Source organism: Vollenhovia emeryi, unplaced genomic scaffold (assembly GCF_000949405.1).
Source record: "Vollenhovia emeryi isolate VEMERY1.0 unplaced genomic scaffold, V.emery_V1.0 DF939145.1, whole genome shotgun sequence".
Classification (NCBI taxonomy): domain Eukaryota; kingdom Metazoa; phylum Arthropoda; class Insecta; order Hymenoptera; family Formicidae; genus Vollenhovia; species Vollenhovia emeryi.
The window spans coordinates 1,706,728-1,733,144 of record NW_011967221.1 but is presented as its reverse complement, the minus strand read 5'-3'; the positions used below and the strand labels follow the sequence as shown (position 1 = coordinate 1,733,144).

General features: G+C 34.2%; 1 protein-coding gene across 1 annotated transcript in view; it reads right to left on the bottom strand.

The window, feature by feature from the left end:
• Positions 1–9,631: 9,631 nt before the first annotated feature.
• Positions 9,632–26,417, bottom strand: part of LOC105566337 — a 25,586-nt gene continuing 8,800 nt past the window's right edge. The window contains exons 2-6 of the mRNA XM_012020252.1: positions 16,267–16,567; positions 16,040–16,084; positions 12,186–12,484; positions 10,837–11,046; positions 9,632–10,520 (exon numbers count right to left, since the gene is read on the bottom strand). Of these exons, the coding sequence (XP_011875642.1) occupies positions 10,482–10,520; positions 10,837–11,046; positions 12,186–12,484; positions 16,040–16,084; positions 16,267–16,564 (891 nt within the window). The 5' untranslated portion in view covers positions 16,565–16,567 and the 3' untranslated portion in view covers positions 9,632–10,481. The remainder of the gene's footprint in view (positions 10,521–10,836; positions 11,047–12,185; positions 12,485–16,039; positions 16,085–16,266; positions 16,568–26,417) is intronic.

Genomic DNA, 26,417 nt, shown 5'->3' with positions numbered 1-26,417 from the left:
GGCACTCCACAATCCCCTTACGTCTCTTGTTTTAAGTGTCATTTAGTAATACGATCGCGAAGCATAGTAGGTCCACTTTCTGCCGACCTCTTTGATCTTTGCGCTCTCGATCACGTGGTATTTCGCCATGCGCGCCCGCGCGTATGTGTGTGCGTGTGTACAAGTCTCGTCAAACTATCGCACAATACAACTTTTCTCTCATTGGTCTGCCCAGAGCAATGTCGGATGCGCAGAAGGGACCGACGTAAAAAGTGGACCTACTAGTTATACTATGGTTATACTATGCGCGACTAATGCTTTAAATCGCTGCAATTTATTCCGCTCGTCTGTTCATATATGTACGTACATATTTTTACGACGTTGCAATACAATAATCAAAATACGAATAGAGTTTTGTAGCTTGACTTTATCATCATGGGAATTTTATATAAAATTTGCGTACTTTTCGCCGTTTCCGACTTTGTAATCATGTCAAGGAGAATAACGAAGAAAGATCTCTTTACGAGATCTATCTATTAGCTAGCATATTAGCGATGCAAAAAAAATCCGTACATTACAGAATTGTTATACCGATTAAATTCGAGATAGTTATTAATGACAAATTGGAAATCGAAGTGTTTCTCGTTTGAAGTACATAAAATTGTGAAAGAGAATTTATTAACCAATAAATATTCTCTAGACAATGTAGGAATTATGTGTTCTAATAGTGCAGTAATTTGTCGTAATTTGTTATTATTCCGAGTATACAGAAAAAAATGTATATAACGGGGAATGTACAAGACAGTTTTTTTAAATTGGTGTTGTAAATATTTATATGATATATGACTCACATATTCGCGCGCGCGCCACATATGCGCACGCACATACACTCACAGAGAGAGAGAGAGGGGGGGGGGGTCCCGAAATTCGCAAATCAAAATATCACAGCAAGAAAGTTGTAGAAAAAAATATATTAAAAAAGCATTTGCCATTTTTTGTCCCGAGTAGTATTTTTTTAAATAGAAAGGTTTAATTAAACTTTTTATAAAAAAAAACACCTGAAATTTGCAAATTAAAGTACTATTACAAGTAAATTGCCCAAACAATAAATTAAAAATGTATTTGCCATTTTTGCTTCAAGCAATAGTCTTCAGTTAAACCTTTTTATTTAAAAAGATACTGCTCGAAACACAAGAAATGGCAAATACTTTTTAAATTTATTTTTCAACAACTCTCTGGCTATAGTATTTTGATTCACAAATTTCGGGGGACATATACTATATATACAATAATCATACAGGGTGGGGCACTTAAATTAAAACGCCCAAATATTTAAGAAATAAGGCAAAATAAAACAAATATTTTAGACAAAAGTTGGATTTCGAAGGGGATGTACTTTGGTTATATTGTTTTTCTTCTCGGTGAACTCGAAATCTTACAACTTTTGTCTAAAACTTTTTTTTCTATTTTGCCTTATATTTTAGATATTTAGGAGTTTCAATTTAAATGTCCCACCCTGTGATACACATATACATACATACATACTTATATACACATACATATATATGTATATACATATATTACGATGCAGAAGGTGATTTTATAAATAACAAAACTTCATCTACTATTCTTACAAATACGTGGCGTCGTAAAATATATTATCAAAATGTAAATAAATCTATGCAGATTAAATAAAGTTCTCTTGGAGCAGCTGTTATTTATGCTTTTCCGTTTCAGATTCCACGATATTCTTGAATCAGAAATTTTCCTATCCTACTTTTTAGGAAAAATAAATTTTAATCGAAAATGAATGGTACATACATGTAATTACGGATTGGCATCATCAATATTTTCAGTAATATTTTTAGCTTTGATTAACGATTATTTGAATAATCAGTAATTGTTGTAGCAGACTCGCTTCGTCCGGACAGGATTCAGGGAAGGATCGCAATGCAATAATACTGCAACAATGTAATACGATATCTTAAATAATGCAGGAATTTGTCTATTAATATAAAAATTTTTCAATTTTGCAAATCATTTAAATGGATATTCCGAAATTTCTTAGAGTACTAAAAATTGCTCTATAAAATTTTATGCTCGGTACTAAATTAAAGATTGCCAGAAAAGAAGTGTAAAATTTTGTTTCTTCAGAGACATATATTTATAAATAAAATATAATATCCAGAGTACAGGTATGTATGGAATGTTCATTATAATATGTAGCATACATATACAGTGTCTGTTAGCATTACGCTTTGTCTTTATACAGTTTAGAGCTCAAACTTAATAAAAAGTTTTCCAATAATATGACATTAGTTTCTAAATTATATTAATAGGAAATTAAAACTGTTGGACTATAAAAATTTTAAAAATGACAAAGTTTTCATAGTCCAGCAGTTATCATTTCCTACTTATTGTAATAAAATCCACCGAGAATTAAAAAACTTCAAAATTAACTAATAATAATATTAATTAAGATGTAGCAATTATTTTTGTTAAACCAATGTAGAAGAATTACTAAAAGAAGAAATATATACGACGCTTGGCTGGCAAATTCTTATAATTAAAGAAAACTGCGAAAAATATTACCTCAGCCAGGGTTTGAACCTGGACTTCCCTATACTTTAGGCGGGCCTAAAGTATAGGGAAGTCCCTCACCAATTCGACCACTGAGGCATGCATTTTTGTTAAAATTAATTTTTATCATCGTGAATTGATAATCGACAGAAAATGCGCGATGTATACATATATTTAGGACATTCTATACATATTTAAATTAGGTGGCATCGTCTACGTATACTAGTTCCTTTAACTTTTTACGTATACTAGTTCTTTTAACTTTTTTAAATGTAATTTTTTACATGTACACACTGCTCGCGATTTACAACAATTAATTCTAGTTATTAGTTTATATAACATATCCTTAATAATGAAAGCCAGTCTACGTGACAATAAGCATTTAACGATTTTACATAATTGCTTTGGTATAATTTTGCACACTGTAGAATTAATAAAATCTCGTAACAGAATAACTATAAAGTCTTTGAGGATATAGATTTATATTTTAACCAAACGACTATTTCTTAATCTATAAAGTCAATTTAATGCCTTCGTTATATGATGCGTTCACGCATAAGCATTGTCTTTAATAGATACAATATTATAGTACATTTCTAAATCTAGTACGCATTTATGTGCGAACGCAGTTACACTTATGTGGACACATAAATGACAGTCGCAATAATTTATCTAGAAAGATATGCACACAAATAATTATGTATTAAAAATACATTGTATCAAAACATGTATATAAAGAATTATTAATAGACCTCGAAATATTTTTTATTTATTTCAAAATATCTCACGCGTACATTATAAATAAAATACTGCGCTATTACGAAGAAGCGGCGCGCAAATTAAATCTTAAAATTAAAACTATTAATATACGCTCGACAGAAGCGTTGGAACAAGCAAGTGTTTATTCATAAGTACGTTCGATTTCTTTATTATTCTGTTCTTTCCTTCCTTTGCCTATATAATTCTAAGAGCTTTTAATATTAAATATATTTTATCGTTAATTATTGTCTGTCATTTCTGTTTGAAATTTTCTATAATTATTAATAGACATAATTTATACCAATAATAATATTGGTTCTCTATGTCAAGTATATGATGGTAAAGTATAGTCTCATTAGTTTATCGAATAGATGCATAAGAATCATGTGCATGCTAAGTGCAGGTGTCCCAAAAGCCTCGATAATTGTCACTGATAGATTCTATACAACACTTTAAGACGAAAATATGTAAAAATGTTGAGGTTGTTATAGTTTTTAAGTGGGAAACACTTATCTAATCAGTCAACCTACTCAAGTTACTTTGAGAAGCGGCACCTTTACGACATACCATGCCTGAGCGTGCGAAATTTTTGCAAACTGATTAGTCAATAGCACTATAAGTGCTTCTCATTAAAAACTATAATAGCTTCAATATTTTTACATAAGAATTTTTCTTTTATTGTTAGAATGTTCTGCAGAATCAGTGAAATGGTTATTAAGCTTTCTGGTACACCTATATATCTATAAGTGTGTGTGGGTGTGCGCTCGCGCGCGCCCATGTGTGTATGCACAGACACAGGTTGTATAAAAATTTAATGCTCAAACTTTTAGAGATTACAATAAATTCTCTTTGTTAAATAACCATGGGTCTGAAATTAAAACATTAAACGACTAGTTCAATCCACGCGGATAAAATATCGGGGAAGGTTATTCGATATGATTGAAAGTGAAATAATATTACGTTTGCGGTACATTCTCTGCGCTATTCTACCGTTGCTTTCCGCACACTAAGAAACCTATTTTGATTGAGTCACTTTGTTGACTGAACATGTAATTTGGTTGTATAAAACGAAAAATATGTTGCTGAAAAGAAGTTACATATTACAACAACTAACTATTTTGTTTCCATGAGTTGTTTATCTGAACAAAATTTTATGGTTGAGATAACAAATTCGTCCATCTTATCACGTCCTAAATAATTGTGCTTGTTGCGTGGACTGAATTGTTTAGTGGAATATTATAAAAGGATTCCGCGCATGTTTACTCAACCAAATTTGTGTGTCGATATAACAAAATTTTCCAACTAAATTTTTTGTTGTATCAACTGAAAGATCTGTTTGCCAAATCCAAACGAAAATTCAGTTGAGTCAACGAAATTTTGTTTCATTCAACAGAATGGACCTCTCAGTGCAATGCCGTAAACAAAGTGCATATCCGTCAGCTTTTTCGATATGTAACGCTAATGTAGACACTATAATAGTGTATGAAACTATAACACGACACTATAGTAGTGAATAATAACTTACTTACTACTATAATAGTGAGTATTACTTAAAAACATTTGTTTTAGTCTCTTCTATCACTCTTAGAAGTCTGGACATCGAATTTTTGAACATCCTGTATAATACGTGTATGTATAGAAGTTATATATGTATATGTGTACGTGTGGGTGTGAGGGTATACATATGCGTTTGCATGTGCGCGTGCGCGTTGTGTGTGTGTGTGTGTGTGTGTGTGCAAAGTGACACTTATATATCTTAAACAATATGCAAGTCTTTCATTTTAATTACAGAATGCAGTGTACTTAAGATTATCTTTCTCTCTCCTGTTTTAAAATATAACCTATAATTATAAATTTATTGTCATTATATATGAATAATTTATTGTCATTATATATTTGGCAATTTTTACTATCTAATAATAAAATATAGGTAAGCACACTGTGAGGTTTCAAGAGTTCAGAGAGAAAGCATTCGAGCCGCTGTATACTCTTTTTATATCACTTTAATGTTTTTTTTTGTAGTAGATTGTTATTACCCGCATGGAGTAAAATATTCAGTGGACGTTTATTCATCAAGGAGATTTGGATTTCTGCGGTGGACGTCCATGTAACATCTACAGGACTTCCACTAAACCTTCCTTGTGATATACCTCCAGTGGACCTTCATTAGAAATAATGATGAAGATTTTATCGAGGTTACATCGACATATATTTTACGGATACATGTATAATGAAGTCTTTATAGATATTTTTGCAGCTCCTACAGATAGTACTAAACATTGCTATAAACATTTTATGAATATTTTTAAGAATATTTCGAGTATTCCGTAAAACAATCTTATGCATATATGTATATCTATCTATAATTATACATAAAGGAACTCAAGAAAAATGAGAACTCTCGCAGCTCGATAACCATTTCACTAACATACTCTGAAGAAGTCTTTCGAAACTTTGCAGTCGAGCAAGCTTATAATCCTTTTTGCAATTCTAAATACCCGGGAAAAATATATATAACTAATCATATCTGAATATATCTAACTCAGATATAAGCAGATATGAATTTTGTTCCTAGCCAATTATGTACATACAACGAAAGGTGAGTTAGATATCGTTTGATATCACAAAAATATGTTCGAAATATCTGAAAGATTTATTTTAATACTTTATAAATATTTGACAAAATGTTGTATATACAATCTATTTAATGAAAGACTATAAAAATATTTATGAAATATTTTGGTAAATATTGATAGAGTATTAAAATAAATCCTTTATAAATATTTGTATATATTTGTGTATTATCAAAAACAATATTTAACTCACATTTACGTTGTATATGATTGACTAGGGACAAAAATCATATCTGCTTATATCTAAGTGAGATATACTCAGATATCATTAAATATATACATTTTTCCCAAGTTCTTAGACAGATAATTAATTTTACTTAGACATAAAAAAATATAAAAAATATAAAAAATAAATATTCAGGTCCTCATCTTTTGCCAGTGCAAATCGGAATAAGTTGACCGTTTGGCAACTCACTGTCGGTTCAGACATTTCGCCGTTTCGCCTTTTATACTATTACGGGACAATTACGAGAAAGCCTGACGCTCGGTCGCTCCATCACGGCAGCGAGTGCTTGCTATCGCTGAGCGCTATTACAAAGCCGCGCATATTATTATGTTTAAATATTTTAAAATATTCGTAAAACGTTCATACAAATGTTGGTGCTATCTGGGAAGGAGCTGCAAAAAGATATCTATAATGATAGATGTTACAGTCCATCTGTATGACGGATGTTATCCATTACCAGATATCCATCATGAATGTAACATGGACGTCCATTTGATAATTGACGTCATGGAGATAGATATTTAGTGGAGCTATGGATGTTCTGTGGACGTTCATTGGAAGTGTTCTGGTTGGGTAACATCCATGTTATCAAAGAAGTTCTCGCAGTAATAGATAAATGAGATAATGCGATTGGTAACATTGTATAAGAGTTCTTTTCTTCCTCGTAGAATTATTGGATGTTGACACTTATTTCAAATCGATCATTAATATTTGTATAAATATTAATATCTTTATTATTTAATAAAGTTTGCAGCTTGCTCGAATCTTGATCTCGAGATTGTTCGACCAGTCTCTAGTTTGTAATATTAGGCACTGGGTCTCAACTAAGAACCTCAGCCTTAACGACAGTATTTTAAAACAATCTATGATATTGTAAGTAACAGCCTTTCTTGAAGAAGCCTTTCTTGTGTGAAGCCTTTCTCACGACGAACAAGGCGTCGATCGAAGAGTCAACTCAAAAGATCGCGTGTTTGTAGATTGGATAGTTTGTAATTTATTCAATAATCCTGACATTCGTACGACAGTTACGCGAAAAATGAATTAACTTGTTTCATTGCAACGAAATCTTAATTGTTTTATAAAGAAAAGGGAATATTTTCATCATAATAATTTACGGATTATAAAGAAATTATATTTAAATATGTTTGACTTCCAGTTCTAAAAATTTTATTTAAAAAAGTAATGATTTGTAAAAATTGACGTCCTCAGCTTTTGACTCAATTTATTGTATCAATTGCAATTGTAGAATATATAAGAAATATACTATCGAAGTTTTGCCGAATTAAAAGATGAAAAGAACCAAAGAAATAAAAAAAGAGCAAGAATTTGTTCGTCTTGCAAGAACATTATCTCTGGCTGTAAATTTGTAACTTTCGTTACTATATGTTTCAACAACTGTATTTAATTCAATTTTTATAAGAAATAAAATATCTGTTATACATTTAACAATGTCAATTGGATTTTATATTTTTAAAAGCTTTTACAAGCTTTTGTTTAACAGCTTGTTATACTGTGCTCGAATTAATAACGTCATGAAATCTGCTAGGAAATAACGAAATATAAATTATTTATTACAGCCATGGTAACGAATAACTATAAATATTCATAATGTCTTAATATGACATGATAAACAATAAAAACGCTAATATCTTGTGTTGATTAGTGTTTATTAAAGTTCATCAAAAATTTTAAGAGAAAGTGGGAATCAAAGGGTGTATCATGTGATAAGTTTGTGCATATGTTCGTGTGTGTAGGTAATAATATATATGTGCACATAGATATGTAGTATTCAAATATACAAGTAAAAAGGTTTTTTTCGTTTAGAACCGTTATTTAAATATCAAATTAAATGTATAATAGTTGTATTCAGGTTTTTCTCGTATTTATGTCTTTTGTATGAACTACAAAAAAAGTTGAAAGTGATTATTACTTCAGCGTGAGAACTACGGAGTAAGCCACACAAATAGTTGTTCTACGCAGTTTCAATTTGTTTATAAGGTTACAAGAAACTTTTACATTTATTGTCATTAAGATGATCATTCTTTAACCCTTGATTGTTTGTCCAGCATTCGTTATTAAGGTGTTACATTCTTGCTTAGGAGTGGCAAACTTGCGAATTTAATAAATATTTCAGATTTTACGGGTAAATTATTGAAAGACGTACAATGAATTTACGTTGCCCTCATTACGTTCTCTATATTGTCACATGCATTGTTATGCATGTAAACATTTAAGGGTCAAGATGTAACATTGCTTGCACGTACAACTAGCATCAATTATACTCGCAAAAAGCTTTTGTCTTAATCTTGTTTTGTAAGATATCAGAAATAATCTTACCCCACGTTTGTTTTCTTTCTTCTTTTACTACAATATATGTATAGTCGTGTATTCGTCTTAAGAACACAGAAGTATTGTACGCACAAACTTTTTCTTAAGAATAATTATTGTCTTTCGTTTCCAATATAGTGTACATCGGCACAATATAATACCCTTGATGAATTATCGAAGAATATGCTAGAGCTTATTACATTAATGTACAATGTCAAAATTTATTAGATATAAGTCTTACTAGTTTATTGTCGAAGTATCGTTTTTATATATTTAGGAAGAAGCCGAGATGCGACATTTTATTTGGCACAGCTGCAAACATTCACATGCAAACATCCCCGAGAGTATTTTGCCGTATTTAAATCGAGTATCGAACCATGCAACGAATATCTCTCTTTCAGCAAATAACGACCTAGAAAAAATAAAACGCATATTTTATAAAATTAGACTAAAATAATAACTAAAATAATAAATAATTTACTCTAAATAATAATTACTAAAATAATAAATAATATAATGTTACTCTACATTTATGTAAATTATATGAATATTAAATGTGTAACACAGAAACGATATTAACAAGTTAAAATATGTAACAACTTATTATAATGAAACTGATCTTGAACGGAACGATTGCTATCATATGCATAGTTTTCCTTAATAACATCAAATGTCCGATGTTCTCCAGGTAATGTTTTCTCCTGAATAATAAATGTTAGAATTTATTAAAATTTTGCACGTGAAAGCTGCAAATGTGATTCAGTCTGTGCAATTGCGCATTGAATCGCATTTGCGTTTTGAGTTTTTTTTCGCAATGTATAATAGTTGACTGGTGATTTTCTGACATCTACGGCATACTTTTGAAATCCGGTTTAATATTTCGAACAAACTTCGCCTCATTTAACCAAAGTTTATTTTGTTAAATTTACAAAAATGTTTTTGTGAAAAAAAAACTCCGGCAAATGGTTCACTTTTTTGATGAAATTAAATCCATTGAGGAGTTTTGCTTGAAATGACTGAACAAACTTCTATCTTTTTCGACCTATACAAATCGGATTTCAAAAGATAGATAGATAGATAGATAAATAGATAGAGATAGAGATAGAAAGAGAGAGAGAGAGAGAGAGAGAGAGAGAGAGGGGGGGGGCAATTTTAGGTTTTATATCACTTTAAAAATTATAACTTTGAAATCGTGAAAGGAAAGTTTTCTTTTTCTGAGTTGTTCTGATGATAACACAATTAATGTGTGCGAATTTAATGAATCTACTATAATATTCATCTTTTTTGCTCTCTGACGTTTCATTTTGCAAATTTCAAACGCGGAGAATTACAATCCATAAAAATGTGCCGTTTTATGTCAAATTACTTGTTTCGCTTTTATTGCGAAACTGCATCGAACTGCACAAATATATACATATATGAAAAACGCATGCACATCATTAATGAGATCCCATATATAAATAAAATTTATTTCATGCATTTAATATTTAATTTAATATTTAATTCTATTTACGTTAGAGATATGCATGCGATATTTCGATATATTCAAGAAACATAGCTCTTTGGAATTTTTACTTAATAGAGGTGTCCTTATTCAATCCATTTCTGATACTTGTGTTCTTTCTTAGAATTCGTTTGGGGTATTAAAACTTTCGATACGGAGAATGACTGCCTTTTTTTGCAACCGGATGTCGAAAGGATTTCTCGACACTGGCTGATATTGGATTAACATTTCTGATTTGCACTTACGTATTGTTGACACAAAAATTTAAAGATTCGCAGAGATACCAGAGCCATAGGTTCTTCAAAACATACGCGATCTTCAAGACGAGCGTCGCTTATTCTTGCAGTCGCAGCATCGCTGACAGCTGCAACCGGCTGCAGCTGCGTCGTCGGTTACAGAGCAGACACAAACACTAGTATGCATGCGGCAGTTTTCGGATTTGTACCGTTTCCTCGCAACAATTCGCAGCATACTAAGGTAACATGTATTCTCGCGGAAGAGGTCCGCTCCTCTGTAAAGAAAAATGTACACTCTCAGGTTAAGAAAGCGATAACTTGACAAATAATGCGCGCAAGAACGTTTTAATTTAAGAAGAGAAGAATGTAAGAATCATAGAGATTGTAAATACGAAAGTATTACGTGATTTATAAGATCTGAGTGATCTAACAATAATTATATTGGAACTTAAGAAAGAGAAGAGAATTTAGAGGAAAATGATTACAATAAAACTGATATTTAGATTCGAGATTACTGTAAGATGTCGGACTTCGGATAAGTTGGAACAAATAGTGACACTTTAGAGAAATTTTAGAGGTAAAAGAACTTACCGACCAAGCTTGACCAATGTTAGGCGGGTTGTTGTAACGCCGCTGATTGTAATCGTAATTGACCTTTGGTGTAATTTCTAGGAGTGGCAATGAATTGGAGAATTGCTTTCGCGATTGTTGTCGATTCAGCAGTTGCTCTTCGTTTACTAGGTCTTTACTGTCTCTAAAAGCGGCGGCTTTCGCTATCATCTCTTCAGCTGTATGTTGCTCCTGAAGTACACATATTATTTACACAACCTATATAATGTATTGAGGATGTTGAGGCAGGTATAACAAGTATATCTTTCCTGCTAAAAGTTAAGTTGCTTACACAGAAAAAAAAAGAATATTCTTCTTTTGAAAATACAATATGTTTAGTTTTAACATGAAAATCTTGAAATGAGATGATATTGCGTTAAAGGGAGGAAAACTTACTTGAATAAAGCAATTTTATATAATTCAATCAATAAAAATATATGCTTATTATGTAAGAATAATTTTTTTGAATGGAAGCGGAACAATATTGGACAGAAAATAACTTATTTTCAAATTGAAGATCATAATGAAGAAAATGATTGTATCGTCAAAATAATCATACGCATTTTTCAAGTGACAATTATAGTATTAATAAATAAGACTAATTTTGTGGAAATATAAGATTATTAAATGCTTCGAAGAAGATTATAGATTGTTTAACATATACAAAACAATGAACGCGTTAATTTGAATATTTCTAAATAATATGTCAGGAAAAACAGCAGCGTTATGGCGAATTATCTTACTGTTAACAGAATATTTTGCACAATTAAATACACGCCGCGGTACAACGGGCTGCTGATACGTCTCGGACTCGTAAGATAACATTCATGTGAGACGAGATAAAGCAGGCTTTGAGGCAAACACGATTATCCGACAGCTAAATCTGTTTTTAAACATTTATTAGACGTATGTTACTGGGAAAATTTGCCTGTAAGTGTCGAAATAATTGTACATAATTTATCCCCTAAACCCCTAATATGAAAGTTGTTTAAGAACAATACTTCTGAAATTTTAACTTTAGAAACAAATATCTTGGTAAAGAGAAGCGTTGTAAAAAAAAATTTTGTAAAAACTTTCATATAATTTGCTATGCGTTTACAAATTAACAAGGCCACATGTTTACCTAGTTAAAGCTTGGTGTCACCAACGTCGTTTAACTTTAAGCTTAGCCTAATTCATTCTTTGCCTCTTTCCAACTATTACTTTAGAAAGAAACAAACGTGAATTAAACCAAGATTAAAGTTACACAACGTTTGGTGAAACCGGGTCCAAGTGTCTAACAGGCATTCAAAGAATTAACGAACCGTTCGGTGCAAGGATCGGTGACTGACCTGTAATTCGCGTGCTCTCTCGGCCTGGACGAGATTTTTGAGCGCCTCGAAACTGCCGGATTGAGGGACCTGCGATGAGATACCGCCGCCGACGCGGAAGTTGGTTCGACGATTGTTCAGCAAATAAGGACCTGTATTCACGGTCCCGAAATGTCGCGATAACTCCTCAATGATCCTCATACGCGAAGGTCCCCGCATCGCATTTCTCCATCGGCTTCCTGCCGGGGCCTTGTGCACCATCCTCCCGTAAATTGGTGCACCTCCGGCAGCCCGACTACGCGGCCGTCCAGCGTGTCTCCCTGCGAATTATCAGTCCTTCACTTCCAGCTTCTTTCCCGCAAATGTTATTTTGCCTGACGCAAAAAAAAAACTGCCCTTCTCATTGTCCGAAACTTGATAACGCAGTGAAAGCAAGGGATTAGTCGTGAACTGTTGGACAGGTATGCGGGAGAAACATTTTTTTCTGTTATTAATTACTCAAGCGTTAATATGCGGCTCTTAATTTTGTTAGACGTCGAGAGGGAAAGATTGGATTGTATAAAAGTTTTTATAAAATTTTTGGAATATCCGACGATTTGAGAGGATCCTTTAGCCATCTTTTTTATCGACACAGTTAAATATACATAGTTTTTGCGCTTGTAATTCTTTTTATTAGCTTTTATGCACAAAATAATGCCAAGATAAGTTGCGGACCGCATAACAGAACATTTTCATATCTAAAACACTCAGTTCAGAAGTCTAATAGAAAAGATATTGGTATTTGAAAATTTCAATCCGTAGTTCTAACTAAATTTGAAATTGGCTTTATAAAATTGCAAGATTTTTCCACGCGATTAAAGTACGCATCAAGACAAAACCAGGAACAGTCAACTTTATATAAAAAAAACAAAGAGAAATTAAAAGTATCACTTTATACGTGATTCAGGTTAGATAACCGAGGGGAAAGAAACGTAAGAGAAAACCATTGCACAGAGTCTTTGAGAGTAAAAGAGTCCGGTGTCACAAGCCGAGGTAGTAGCTGAATTGTTTTTGCAGCTTTAATAGACTGTTTTGCGAGGTAAAAAACTACCCTACTTAAAACAAAAAATTCAATCGTTTTTTAGCAGACTCCTGATTGATCAAGAAGCAATTTATTGGGGAACTTTAATGCATTTTTTGAGTTTAGGGAGGATTTGAGATCTGACGGAGCATTTCTGACCACGGATTTGTATTCAGCGGATCAAAATACTAAAAAAACATGTTCATATTATTTTAGTTCCGCAGACCGAGGAGTGGGTACGTCTAGCAAAAGTACCCGTTTCGTGAAATTATGAGTTTTTTGAGCTTAGGGGCGATAAAGCTAGAAATTGTTCAATTCTGACCTCAGATTCAGATTCAGCGGGTCAAAATACATACACTGAGAAAAAATTCCCATCGGATAAACCAATTAAATAGTGTTTCCGATGGATAATTTTTCCGATTACGTTTTCCGATTAAATTATGGATACATCCGATGAAATTTATCCGATGAAATGCAGTTATCGATGAAATTTGATTGAAAAACCGATCATATTTTTCATCGGACATACAATTTAATCGGATATATCTGTTTGTTATCATGTAATTGGATTATCCGATTATATTTAATCGGACATTTTTCTCAGTGTAGGAATACACTTGTCTGGTTTTAGGCCCAGACAACTTTTTTTTGTGGGGCTGTGTTATTATAGATATCAATAAATCGAATTATTATGTATATATCGTTTAAATTGATATTTCTGTTCATCTCGTGGACCTTTTACTTTGCCTTATACATAGAAATTATGAACTTGATTTTCGGAATGGCAGTCGGCATAACGTGTTACGAGTGATTAAAATCGTCAAGATTATATAGAGATGCGTTCTCCGTGTAGGTGGGAATGAGTGATGTCAGGTCAAGAAGCCTGTATATTGCGTTTCGATGGATGAAAAGAGCTTTGAGGACGCTGACGTTTTCGCGTGGGCGAAGATGTCATGAATTTCGTAGCGTCAGTCGCGATGTAGTTTTCGCATATAAATTAGAGATGTTAATTGGAATAGAGCTCTGCTGTTGCGTTTGTTTAAAAGCCGTGTGTGTACTACTCGCTAAACTATTTGCGACACGGTGATTGCGAGAAAATTGATTAAATGGTTCGTCGATACTAAAATACAATATTTAAATTTGTTGCCTCTCGAGCCTAAATATATATTTTTACTCAATGTATAATATACATTCAATCGGACAGTAAAAATAAATGTGATATTGCTACACTGAGAAAAACGTCCGATTAAATACAATCGGATAATCCAATTACATAATAACAAACGGATATATCCGATGAAAAATATGATCGGTTTTTCAATGAAATTTCATCGGTAACTGCATTTCATTGGATAAATTTCATCGGATGTATCCATAATTTAATCGGAAAACGTAGTCGGAAAAATTAACTATCGAAAATACTATTTAATTGTTTAATCCGATGAAAATGTTTCTCAGTGTACTAATACACATAAGCCGCTGATTGATGAAGACTTCTCGAGTAAACGGGAAAAGTAAGCACCGTGGTTAAAGTTAATCCTCAATTATAATGAGAGTATAATGATTATAAATGAATTTACCGCATTAGCGGCGTCACAGTGTGTACACAAATGCAAAGATAAATAACGGACTAATTTAATTTTAGCAACTCTTAACTTTAATTATAGTTTAATTGATTCTCTCTCTTTCTCTCCCTTTATATCATATTAAATTACCTATATCTCATGATTAATCACTTTAATCGACTTTAATAAGTAATTTCTTTAATTATTAACCTCATGGAGACAAATATTGATGTACATCACACTGCGTCGTTGTAAAATCAAAATAAATTGACAAATATGGGAAATAAATTAAAAAGTGAAAGAGAAAGAGAGATTATAATTAAAGTTGAGAGTCGTTGCTGAAATTAAACTGATTTTTATCTTTGTTATCATTAGAGGAAAGTCCTCTATTATGAGAGATAGCAGGTTTTCAACGCCCAAATTCAATCACAAATCTTTTTTTTCGCAACGATTACAAGATCTAACAATGAATTTTCCACTAAACAGATTTTGCTCCAAGAGCAATAAATTCATGATGGAATCCACAGATGATGCCTATTAATTTAAACGGAGACCGTGCTATCTCATAGTAGGGGACTTTCCTCTATTTATCTTTGCATGTCAACTACGATTAAAAATATTTGGCCAATTTTCGTCGATAAAGAATCGCAAGATAGGGAATTAAATAATTCGAGCGCGATGTGTGTTAATTGCACGTTCGCTTTGCACGGGCAATCGAATTTGGGTTCAGTCAAAGCGCCTGCGATTCGAGTCTGCGATACTATCGCGCTTCAAAGCGATAGGTAACCAACATTCCCCTGATAATTAGCCTGAATCGTAGCGTATACTCGTTAGCGTAAGTGCCTGGCGCGTATACGCGGTAAAGTGGCGCGCTTGACCCACATGTGTGACGCGTACATTTGCAAGATGGTATTGCAGCCTGTGTGCTTAGGCAAGTTTGCGTTGCAACTCTAGTGGGCAACGATGCACCACTCGATGCATAAAATCGACAAAACGCACGCACATATTCCTTCCCTTACATCCGCCGTTTCATTCCAATTACATCACGCCGGTGCTTTTTTTTTATCATCGATAAAGTTACACCGGTTCGCAAAGTAAATCACGTCTTATTAGCATTGGGTCGTCTGACAAATGTTCGCCACGAAGCGATCTCGCGAGGAAGAATATTTATCTTCTAAATCGCTCGTACGCAATTTCACATTAATATTATACATCAAGCACAAATTGAAAAATTATGCAGATTTGCTTACCTTCCAACTCTTCTCGTAATTTCAGTCGTGTAGGAGCGACAATGTCTGTGCAAAGCCAAATCAGTTTTCTTAAATTTTTGCGAATTCTTTCATCTTACGTTTAAAGAAATCATCTCTAGTTTTTTTTATGATAACACGAACGGCAAAGGCAAAACTCTGGATTTTCAGAAAGATTTTACCAGATTCCGTCGCGGTTTCGTGTCTCGAAAAACATTGTAGGATCTTACCTCGCGTGTATCCTCTGGATAATTTAATGCGATCGGGAAACATTGCGGTACGTGGCCATATATTGGGATTGAACGAGTACATCGGGTATCCGTTGGTGGTTTTAGCGGCTCTGCTCTGCCTCTTCGTGTACCTCCACATAGCGCGCAGCTCGTCGCACGACGGCTCGGTCAGGTCCAATCGTTTGTCGCCGATGTCGCCGTTACTTCCCGCCTGCGGATCGATATATCGCAAACCTGCGACAAACGACCCGCTCGTGTACGTCAGGACGAAGGCGATGCACACGGCCGCGGAGCGCATTTTCTGAAATTACAATGACAAAAATAAAATGATCATCGCGGCAGCATAAGAATATTGCGCGCGAGGAGTTTCCACTATTCGAGGATTTTCTTCCGTTTCTACGATTTCAAAAATTATTTTATAACATACGACCAGCGAAGAAAAAGATTTGGTATCTCGAAAAAGTAGACACACATAGACACATACAGACACAAGAAGAAAGGTAAAATCTTAAAACTTGATAATATGTTGCGCTCGCTGATAATGAGACAAATTTTCATTGGACAAGCCACTAAATATGTTTTCGGAAAAGTTAATCGGAAAAATTAACCATCGAAAACGTTATTTAAATTGTTTATCTGATGGAAATTTTTCTCAATGTGCCATGAGCCTAAAGGTCTGAACAGGAAGTTTGTCGGGATCGTTTACAATCCCGTCATAAGACTTAAGTCGGTGTCGGAGTCAACGCAAAATATTGTCGTGTATGTTGCTTCGCGAGGGCGTGTAAAGTTAGCAACCCCAACATTAAAATTTTGTAGTTCCGACCTCAGTTCCCGCTTCTTTTCGAAGAGTTTAAGAGTTCCCTGTAGATTATAAAAATAAATCAAAAAAGAAACTTTCTCATTAGACCATCGGCTACGTCCCGACATCCGACAGCGACGTACGACGTATCGTATAACACGCCTTAGGCCTAGTCTACATATGATATCGTAAGTCGTTGCTGAATGTCGGAAGTCGCTGCAGCTTGTTATAATATAATGTCGGTAAAATCACGACATGCGTTTTATAATCTGGCTCGCAAGTGCCTGTGTGAATAAGGTAAAACATATACATATATAATAATGTTTTATTAAATAATTATATTATACAACTAAATTTTCAACATTTTTCCGACTAGCCAAAACAAGTAGCGCGCATGCTCCCGACGAGTGGCGCTCGTTTGGCCACGTTGCAATGGACCGCGGTCCTGATTGACCACGGCAAAAATTTAAGGGTCCTTTCTGGTTTGTTAGGTAAAAAAATAGGCAATGTTTGTGAATTTTTTGTAGAAAAAGTAAACATCGTAGAAACTAAAACCTTTTATATTGTATTTATTACACTTTAAAGTATATTTAAAAAAACTTTTAGTCAATTTTATTAATTTACTGCAGCGGAATATGGAGCAGCCAAAATCTCTGCGCGCCAACCATGGCGTCCTGGCGGAAGTTCTCCAGGTCTTAAAATTTGTCTGAAACAGCTAACACAACGATTTTTCTGTTAAGAATAAATGTAATTCTGGAATAGACCAAAGAAAATAAGTTTGAACAAAAATTGACAAAATGGCGACATTTCAAAAATAATGTTCACTTTTTGCTAAAAATTTCCGATACTTTTGTGTTGATAAAAAATAAAATATTACAGATATCGATATAATAATGGTCTATTCCATAGAACAAACATTTTTATACATGTTAAAAGAAGACCGGATGTGATTCGTTGAAAATTGTGTGAGTTATTACTTCCGCCAAGTCGAAAAATGTGGTTTTCGGGAAAATGCGTTTAAAGTTTAAAGTTTCGCCGTATACCTGCCCGCGCACGGCTGGTTCAAAGGCTCATAACTTTAAAACCGTTACGAATTTCACTTTGTGCTTTTATCACAATATTCTACATACTTAGGGCTATCAAATTATGCAAAAAAAATTTTTTCGATTTTTTTGACCTAACAAACCAGAAAGGACCCTTAAAGTAACAACCCTACCTTACGTGGGGATTGTGGTCAATCGGGACCGTGGTCAATCGGGACCGTGGTCAATTGCAACGCGGTCAAACACAACGTGGCCAATATTTACGTGGTCAATATTAACGTGGCCAAATGGGACGCTCCCGCTTCCGACTACTACCTGACACCCGACATCTTATGTAGACTCTAGGTCTTACGACAATCTTTCTGCTCCAGTTCTAAGGTGGCATAAGGCGCTACGGCAATATGCGGTGTCCTCACAGTGAAGGTATTTTCAAGCACGTTAAGCTAGTATCAGACTACGGATCGAGATTGAGATTAGATTGAAGTTTGACCAATCGGAATAAAATTCACTAATCTCAAGTTTAGTGGCTTTTACTCTAATTACCGAAATTTCAATTTAATCTCAATCTCAGTCCGTCCGATACAGGCTTCAAATATATTCTCGAAACTAATATAATTTTGCATACATACTGTCTGAATTGATGCGCTTAGAAATATACCTTCAACTACTGTGCAATGTGACATGCCTAATTGCGCGAATTTCGGACAACTTGATTTGTCAACTTGAAACATTTCCCATTTAAAAACTATCATATCCTCGGTATTTTGGTAGGATTTTTATCTGAAAAACTCTGGAATCCATTATTAACAGGTGGTGCGTTACACTCTGCACAGGTGGTCTGGAACACTCTGCACCTTCATGCATTCTCTAATGCATGTGGTTACCTCGAAGCTTCTTTCAAACAATTTCTTAAGGTGGAGAAAATGCAACCTTACGTAGCTACAGGTAAGCTATGATTTAACTAACGCCTAGAATGATTGATACATTAGTCTTTCAATTAATTTTAGTACGTGAAGTATATTAGGGTTCATTTTATTTAAACGTAAGTAAGTTAAAATAATATGGTAGAAAACGCTCTTCTCTACAGTTTATTGCTTTATTTAGTAAAATTTAACTCTCCTATAAAATCCGTTAAATTAATATCTGGTTGCATTATTGTTAAGTTAGAAAAACAATTAACTTATTTAACGAAGAATTATTGTATGATGAGTAGTTTGAAAGTTGTGCGAGTTTTATACGGGCCTGTTAGAGGGAGAATTTTGCGCAATTTTACATTATCTTCATTTTGCACTGAATAGATTATGAATCTGATTATGATTACGAGAGAAGAATATATCTTTTTTTCTGACGGTCCGATTGCTATTTTTGTTTCTTTTTGCATCAAGAAACGTACATCAAGAAGCTCCAAATTTTTACTAAGAGTTCATAGAGAGACCGAATGTGCAGAGCAACAAGATGTTTGTGCCACATTTGCATTAATTAAGCACTAGCGCGTGTCGAGTGGCAACCAGTTCGAGAAAGCTGGAGTACTTTAATGACGCTTGTCGTCGAGAATCCGTATCCGATCGAATTCGCGCGAAATGTAATGTAAATCGGATCGGCGAACCGCAGTCTCTTCCCGCCAATCACGTTTTTCGAATAACGTTGACAAATCGAACTGGGGGATCGAGTTTCCCGTTCGATTGCATCCCGGCCGGAATGTTCAGAGTTCTTTTTTAGCTTGCGACGCAGGTTCCCGCTCTTAGCGCCTGTTAAGCAAAGCTCCGGCAATTTTGCGAGTCGCTGAAGACATCGAGGGCACTCGTCGCAAAGGGTACGCGAGCTGGCAGTTTCGATTCTTTAACCGATGTATCGCTCAAGCAATTTTTGCAGAAACGAGCGCTATTTGTTCCGGTAACTGCGACGTTGAAATGTGTAGGTCCACCTTTTTTTCTTATTTTTCTCCGATGCGATATTATTGTACGTACATACCTACACGTGCGGCGATCGTCTGTAACTTCTTGACACAGATATCATTTTTCTTCAAGTATCGAAAATTGCATTGTGCTCCCCCCCCTCTCTCTCTCACACTCACTTTTAATTAGTAATGGGAGAGACACAATTGAATAAATTGTAAAAGACGCAAAATAGGACCATGAGGGTAATATTACGGGAGAGGCTTACTTGGACACAGTACAAGTTGACTCTGCGCAAATAGACACAGTGCAAATGGACACGGAATGTTGCACACGGTTCATTTGGACACAGAAATTTTTGACACATAAAAGTTGCACACCGTAAAGTTGAACACGGCGCAAATGGACACCGTTCTTTTGAAAAGTTGCAGACCATAATGTTGGACACGGAGCAGGTGGACACTGCTCATTTGCACATGGTAAAAGTTACTGATTATATCAAATGCTTCAACATTACAAAACAATAATTAATTCAGCAATAAAACTGTATACATACACAATTTTAAATCTAATATCTTATATATAAGATAATTTTATATTATATTACGATTGTGAAATACCATTAATACATAGTCACAACTACAATGTAATCGCACCTTATTGCTTCAGCAAAATGGTCAGAATAGTTTTGACATAAACATGAATATCTTATATATAAGATATTAGATTTAAAATTATGTCTAATATCTTATATATAAGATCATTTTATATTACATTATGATTGTGAAATACCATTATTACATAGTCACAACTAACTGCAATGTAATCGCACCTTATTGCTTCAGCAAAATGGTCAGAATAGTTTTGACATAAACATGAATATCGAACAAATGTGTGGGTGGAAGCACGAAATCCAATTAGGAACAATTAGCTTTGGGATTATGCATCTCCGTGGTATTTTAGCCGTGTGTTTCGTTGATTCATTCGATCAGCCGGCCGATCGTAGGATGTATTCGGAGAAGTATGGTGGAATGTGCATCGATGCGATGAAAAGTGTGGACGGAAACAGCGCACTGCCGCGGAAGCTCTCATTGTTCCAGCGCTGAAGCGAAGCGCTGAGCGGATTCAGGCGTTGCGGTATAAAGCTCTCATTATTCACAAAACAGGGATGATAGTAATCTACTCGCGCTCGTGCCGACATTGTTCCGATAAATAACTCCGCGAAATGCAGTTTTACAGTATCTTTTTTTTTCTATATGCTAAAGTCAACAAATATGCATTACAAAGAATATGAGAAATACAGAAAAACACGACATATCCCTTTTACCTTCAAGATTAAAGCTGAAGAATCTTTTTTACACATACTTGATCATTTCTAATACAATACACTTTCTTGTGAATTTTTATATGTATATATGCATAAGTATGCAGATGCATGTTGCAGCAGTTCAGATGTACGAATTATGATATATTTATTACAATTTGTGATAAGACTTTAGTGAACTACTCACCTCTGATTGGGCTGCAGTTTTACCGGTATGTATTGTATGTATTATCTAAATATAGTCAAAACTATAATTGCGGAAATACGTTGTTTCCGAGAAATTAGAATTTCACTTATATTTGGCTTAATTTACATTTTTTAATATTTTATCGTGAAGTAAATAATTAAAATTCCAAATATCTCATTGAAATATTCTATTTTATTAGTAAAATTATGAAATTACATACAGATTTACAAAATAATTATCATAATAAGAAATCAACAAGTTTATTTCAATATGCAAAATTTTCATGCAAATACCCAGAACAAATCCAGTGTATTGCTCCCTTTGGGGGAGGCTGCACTTTGCACAAATATAACCGAATCTAACCTAACTCAAACCACATCTGATTGTGAGATACGCTTAGATTAAGATCATGTGTAAGTTTTAACGGCATTACATTTTGTTTCTTTTGTAACGGTAGCGGTAATGTAATTACATTTTTCAGTAATGCTAATGAATTTAACAGTTACTTAATTTATCGTTAATTTTTATACTTTGATCCTTATAACATCATTTTTGGATACTCAACCTTCAGTTTTGATATTCATAGCCCATGTTATATTTAAGATAGTCTTAAGAATAACTTTAAATATTGTAGATAATCTTTCTAGGAGAGAAACACCAAGCATTACATGGCCAACCCTCCGCAATTTTGCTAGCACGATATGTGCTGACTTGGATTATATCGTAATTTAAGCATTATAAAGTCTTTCTCCTTAAATTGCCTTTGGTCTTGCAATTTTAAGCATAAAATTTCATTGCTTTTATTAATGTTGTAACGAAGAAATATTATAAAAGTAAACGAGTTACTTTAGAGAATCTATAATAGTAACGATAACTAGTTACTCTCTAAAATTTGTGGAGTGAAAATACTGCCATGGAGTGAAATGTTTACTCCATTGGAGTTAATATTCACTTTGTTGGAGGAAATATTCACGCCAATAGGGTGAACATTTCACTCCATGGCAGTATTTTCACTCCACAAATTTTAGAGAGTATATTATTGACTCAGTAACTAGTTACTTTTAAAAAGTAACTTTTCCAGCATTGTACATATGTCACGTATATTAATTCACTGTACACACACACGCCCGCGCGCGCATGCGGAATGAGAGGGGGAGGGGGCGGGAGGGAGGAGAGGAAGAGAGAGATGTGGATTAATTAACGTCGGATAAACTTCGGAGAAGACTATTTAAAATTTGAGTCAGATTGTAAAAAATAAATTTTGTTTCATATTTGGTTGAAAATTGTTATTCCAATAATACGCGCGCGTGTAGAATACATATATTATTATGATGGCACGGCTTATTTTACACATTTCATCAGGAAATAATAATTATTTTATAGGACTTCGAAGATTAATGACATTTAATTTTTTTCCCTCCGAGTCAGATTGTCAGAGTGCACATTTCTTTCACGTCCGTGCACCGCGTGATTATTACGCACGTGCATCGCAATTGAAATGCAATCGGATTACACCAGAGGGTCACTGAATGTTATTGCACTTTTGTGGAGAGATCTTGCATTGTCCGCATTTACATTCATAACGCGTAAAATTCACCTATCCATTATTGATGATTTCTCGTAGTGAAGCGCGACGTGTATGCCGTTGTACGTTTATTATCGGGTTTCACCAGGATTTGGAGCTCTTTAACAGAGTGACACGTGCTCTCACAACCGCCAAATATATTCCGCACGCGTACTTTAAATACGATTGCACTCGAATCTTTATCACAATTTGGTGTAAGATTAATATGATATATTGCAATTAATTCGTCGCTTTGCAAACATTTGCAAATCTAACTAATATATGTACATTACTTTAAGTTACATGAAGCAGATCTATTAAATTAACTATACATATGTATCACTGAGAAAAATGTCCGATTAAATATAATCGGATAATCCAATTACATGATAACAAACGGATATGTCCGATTAAATTGTATATCCGATGAAAAATTTGATCGGTTTTTCAATCAAATTTCATCGGATAAATTTCATCGGATATATCCATAATTTAATCGGAAAACGTAATCGGAAAAATTAACCATCGGACATACTATTTAATTGGTTTATCCGATGAAAATTTTTCTCAGTGTATGCATTAGGGGTAAAGATTGAAAATTATCTTTTTGCGAGTTTGAATGCATTTTCAGTATTTCATTATACAACATTTGTTATATTTTATTTTGTAGCAATATGACAGAATAATGGAAAGAATTTTTCTTATTTTTAATTTAGAAGTGCTCCTTTGGAGAACCAAAGCTTTGTTATATACCACATGCGCTTTTAAGTATCTTAGTTGCTGACATAATTATTTTGAGAAAGATTATTATTCAAGTACGATGGCTGATTGGGTTCTCGTGGCGGCAGTGATGCGTTCGATATTGTGATTTATTATTAAGCCGCTGCCGAGCAACATGTGTTTTCGTCGGTAAATACGTTCCAAAGGAATGGCATATATATCGGAGAACAGTCTATGCATATTCAAGCTTTGCATCTGCATCGTTACACATGTCGATCCGCCCGATAATCCCGCAGCCGGCCATCAGCTAACGCGCGACGCTATTGAAGATTCTCGAGAAAAATCAGCCGAACAAAGAACGATTCCACCGCGATAAACATAAAATCGCGATGAGAGGTGCGGAACTCACGAGAAAGTACGATTATTTGGACTATACTTAGGACGTTCGATTTCTCGAGCAATAAAACGAAAGCACTTCCGTACTTTTCAATCTTGTCTATTTCACAGAAATGGAAGTCCTATGTATGAGCAAGTGAATAAAATCGATATTTCAGCTCCGCCAACTGGAGATTTATAATATAATATGATTGCTCAATATCATTTGACATTTCTTTCTATTGTGCAAATAAATGATCTCCATAGTGACTTTACTCCGCATCGTCAGCTTCCTCAAATATCACGTAATTCTATTAAAATAACATAATAATTAAATAATATCGTGAGAAAAATATATACGTCAAAATTATTAACGGTACAAATTCGGAATCACGAGACACGGCAGTAACTTTTCACTTTTCGTATATTTCTGGCCGACACACTTCTTGTTCATCTCGCATACAACTACTAACTATTCCCTCCCTTTCTCCTCTACCAACCCTCCTAGCTTTTCAATAGCCAACCTTACACTATGTTCAGAAAAAATTTTTTTATCTAAATAGCGAGCTACGCGTGCACCGCGTGCTTCAGTTCTTGGCCCGAGGTAAATCGACGCCTTTTTAATGTCTCTTTGAGTTATGGCATAACTGGTTGAATTATTAAAGTTTGAATTATTGAAATTTGAAGCAAATCGAAGACTATTGTCGTAAGGTGTTGCGTTGTTGCAGGACAATGACCTTTCGCATACTGCTGCCTACGGTGTTGAAACACTCCCGAAAATGAAGTTTCAGGTATTGGGCCATTCTCTGTACAGCCCCAATCTCGCCCCTTCAAACCACCACTTATTTGGTCCACGCAAAGAGACATTAAAAAAGTCGTCGATTTACCTCAGCCCAGGAACAACGGTGCATGCGTGGCTCGCTGTTCAGCCAGAAACAGTTTTTCCTGACAGCATAAAGAAGCTTGTGCAACAACTGAACAAGTGTATTGAAAAGCAAGGAAACTATGTTGAAAAATAAAATTACCGTAAGTACTCTAGTTTTATTTATATAAAGTTTGTAGCTACACTGTGCATTTTTCACTTACCCTCGTGCTTGTTGACGACAGCTGAAAGCACGATATCTGCTACCGCTAAATTAGGTCGCGAGAAGGGACGTAAATTGTTATAAGTTGGCTCACTCCCCACGTAACTAAGTCAGCATAATTTTACGAATCTTTTCTTCGTATTTCGTTAATTAAATAAATCGCTTGTTAAGTTTGGGATTATAATAATAATATCCTAATAGTATTATCCGTTTAATTATCTCGTGGCATTGCCCTTGATAACCTTCGTTGCCGAATAATTAAAGTCAATCGATGGAGAAAATAGCGAAAAGACTTTTCTCGGAGCATTACGTGAAATTTTTTTGTGCAGCAGACTCACCAGACATCGTTTAACTCTTATTTCGCGTAGACGGGAAGCGGCTGACGTCTTGACGAGAGATACGTGCGCGAGGGCGAGAATATTGCGGTACCCTTACCCATTCTGCGGAATCGATCCTTCATTCAGACGATTCATTCGGGATCGCCTTTGGTCAACAAACCGTAGCAATTACTGCCCGAAATGGCTGTTCAAACTTTATCGGAGTTAACAGAAGCTGCTTGGAGAAAATGAAATGTCTATCCTGCAACGGCGGAACTTTCTCGCTTCTAATTTCTCTTATAAAAGCACTCAGAGTTCCGCTTTATTTACCTTCGTATTATCTCTTGTATGCTTTTCATACTTAATTATATTTATGATATCTGTGTATCAACAGGAGTGATACTATTTTCGGTTCTTTCTTTGTTTTTCCAAATGACACGTTAAATAAATATTTAAATTATATTTTTAATTATGTTACATTTAGAAAACAAAAGTGTCTTTTATCGTACACTTGTTCTCTTTTATCTCGATTGATGATAAAAAATAATATAAAATGTACGGCACAAACGGTATTATTCGATTAATGACCACACGTTGTAATTTATTTCGTTTCTCCCCTCTCCTTCCCCTTTACGCGTTCGCGTGTTTCCATTCTAGTAAATCATTAAATTGAATAATCTAATGTGATGTTAAGTGTCATTCACATTGGAATTTCTACGAATACGAATAGAATGCGACGCGCATCACGTTCGCTACTTATTTGTAACGTATTTAATCAAGAAGTAATAGAATAAATGTATGATATACGTGGAAACAATAAAAACCGTTATAAATATCTTATA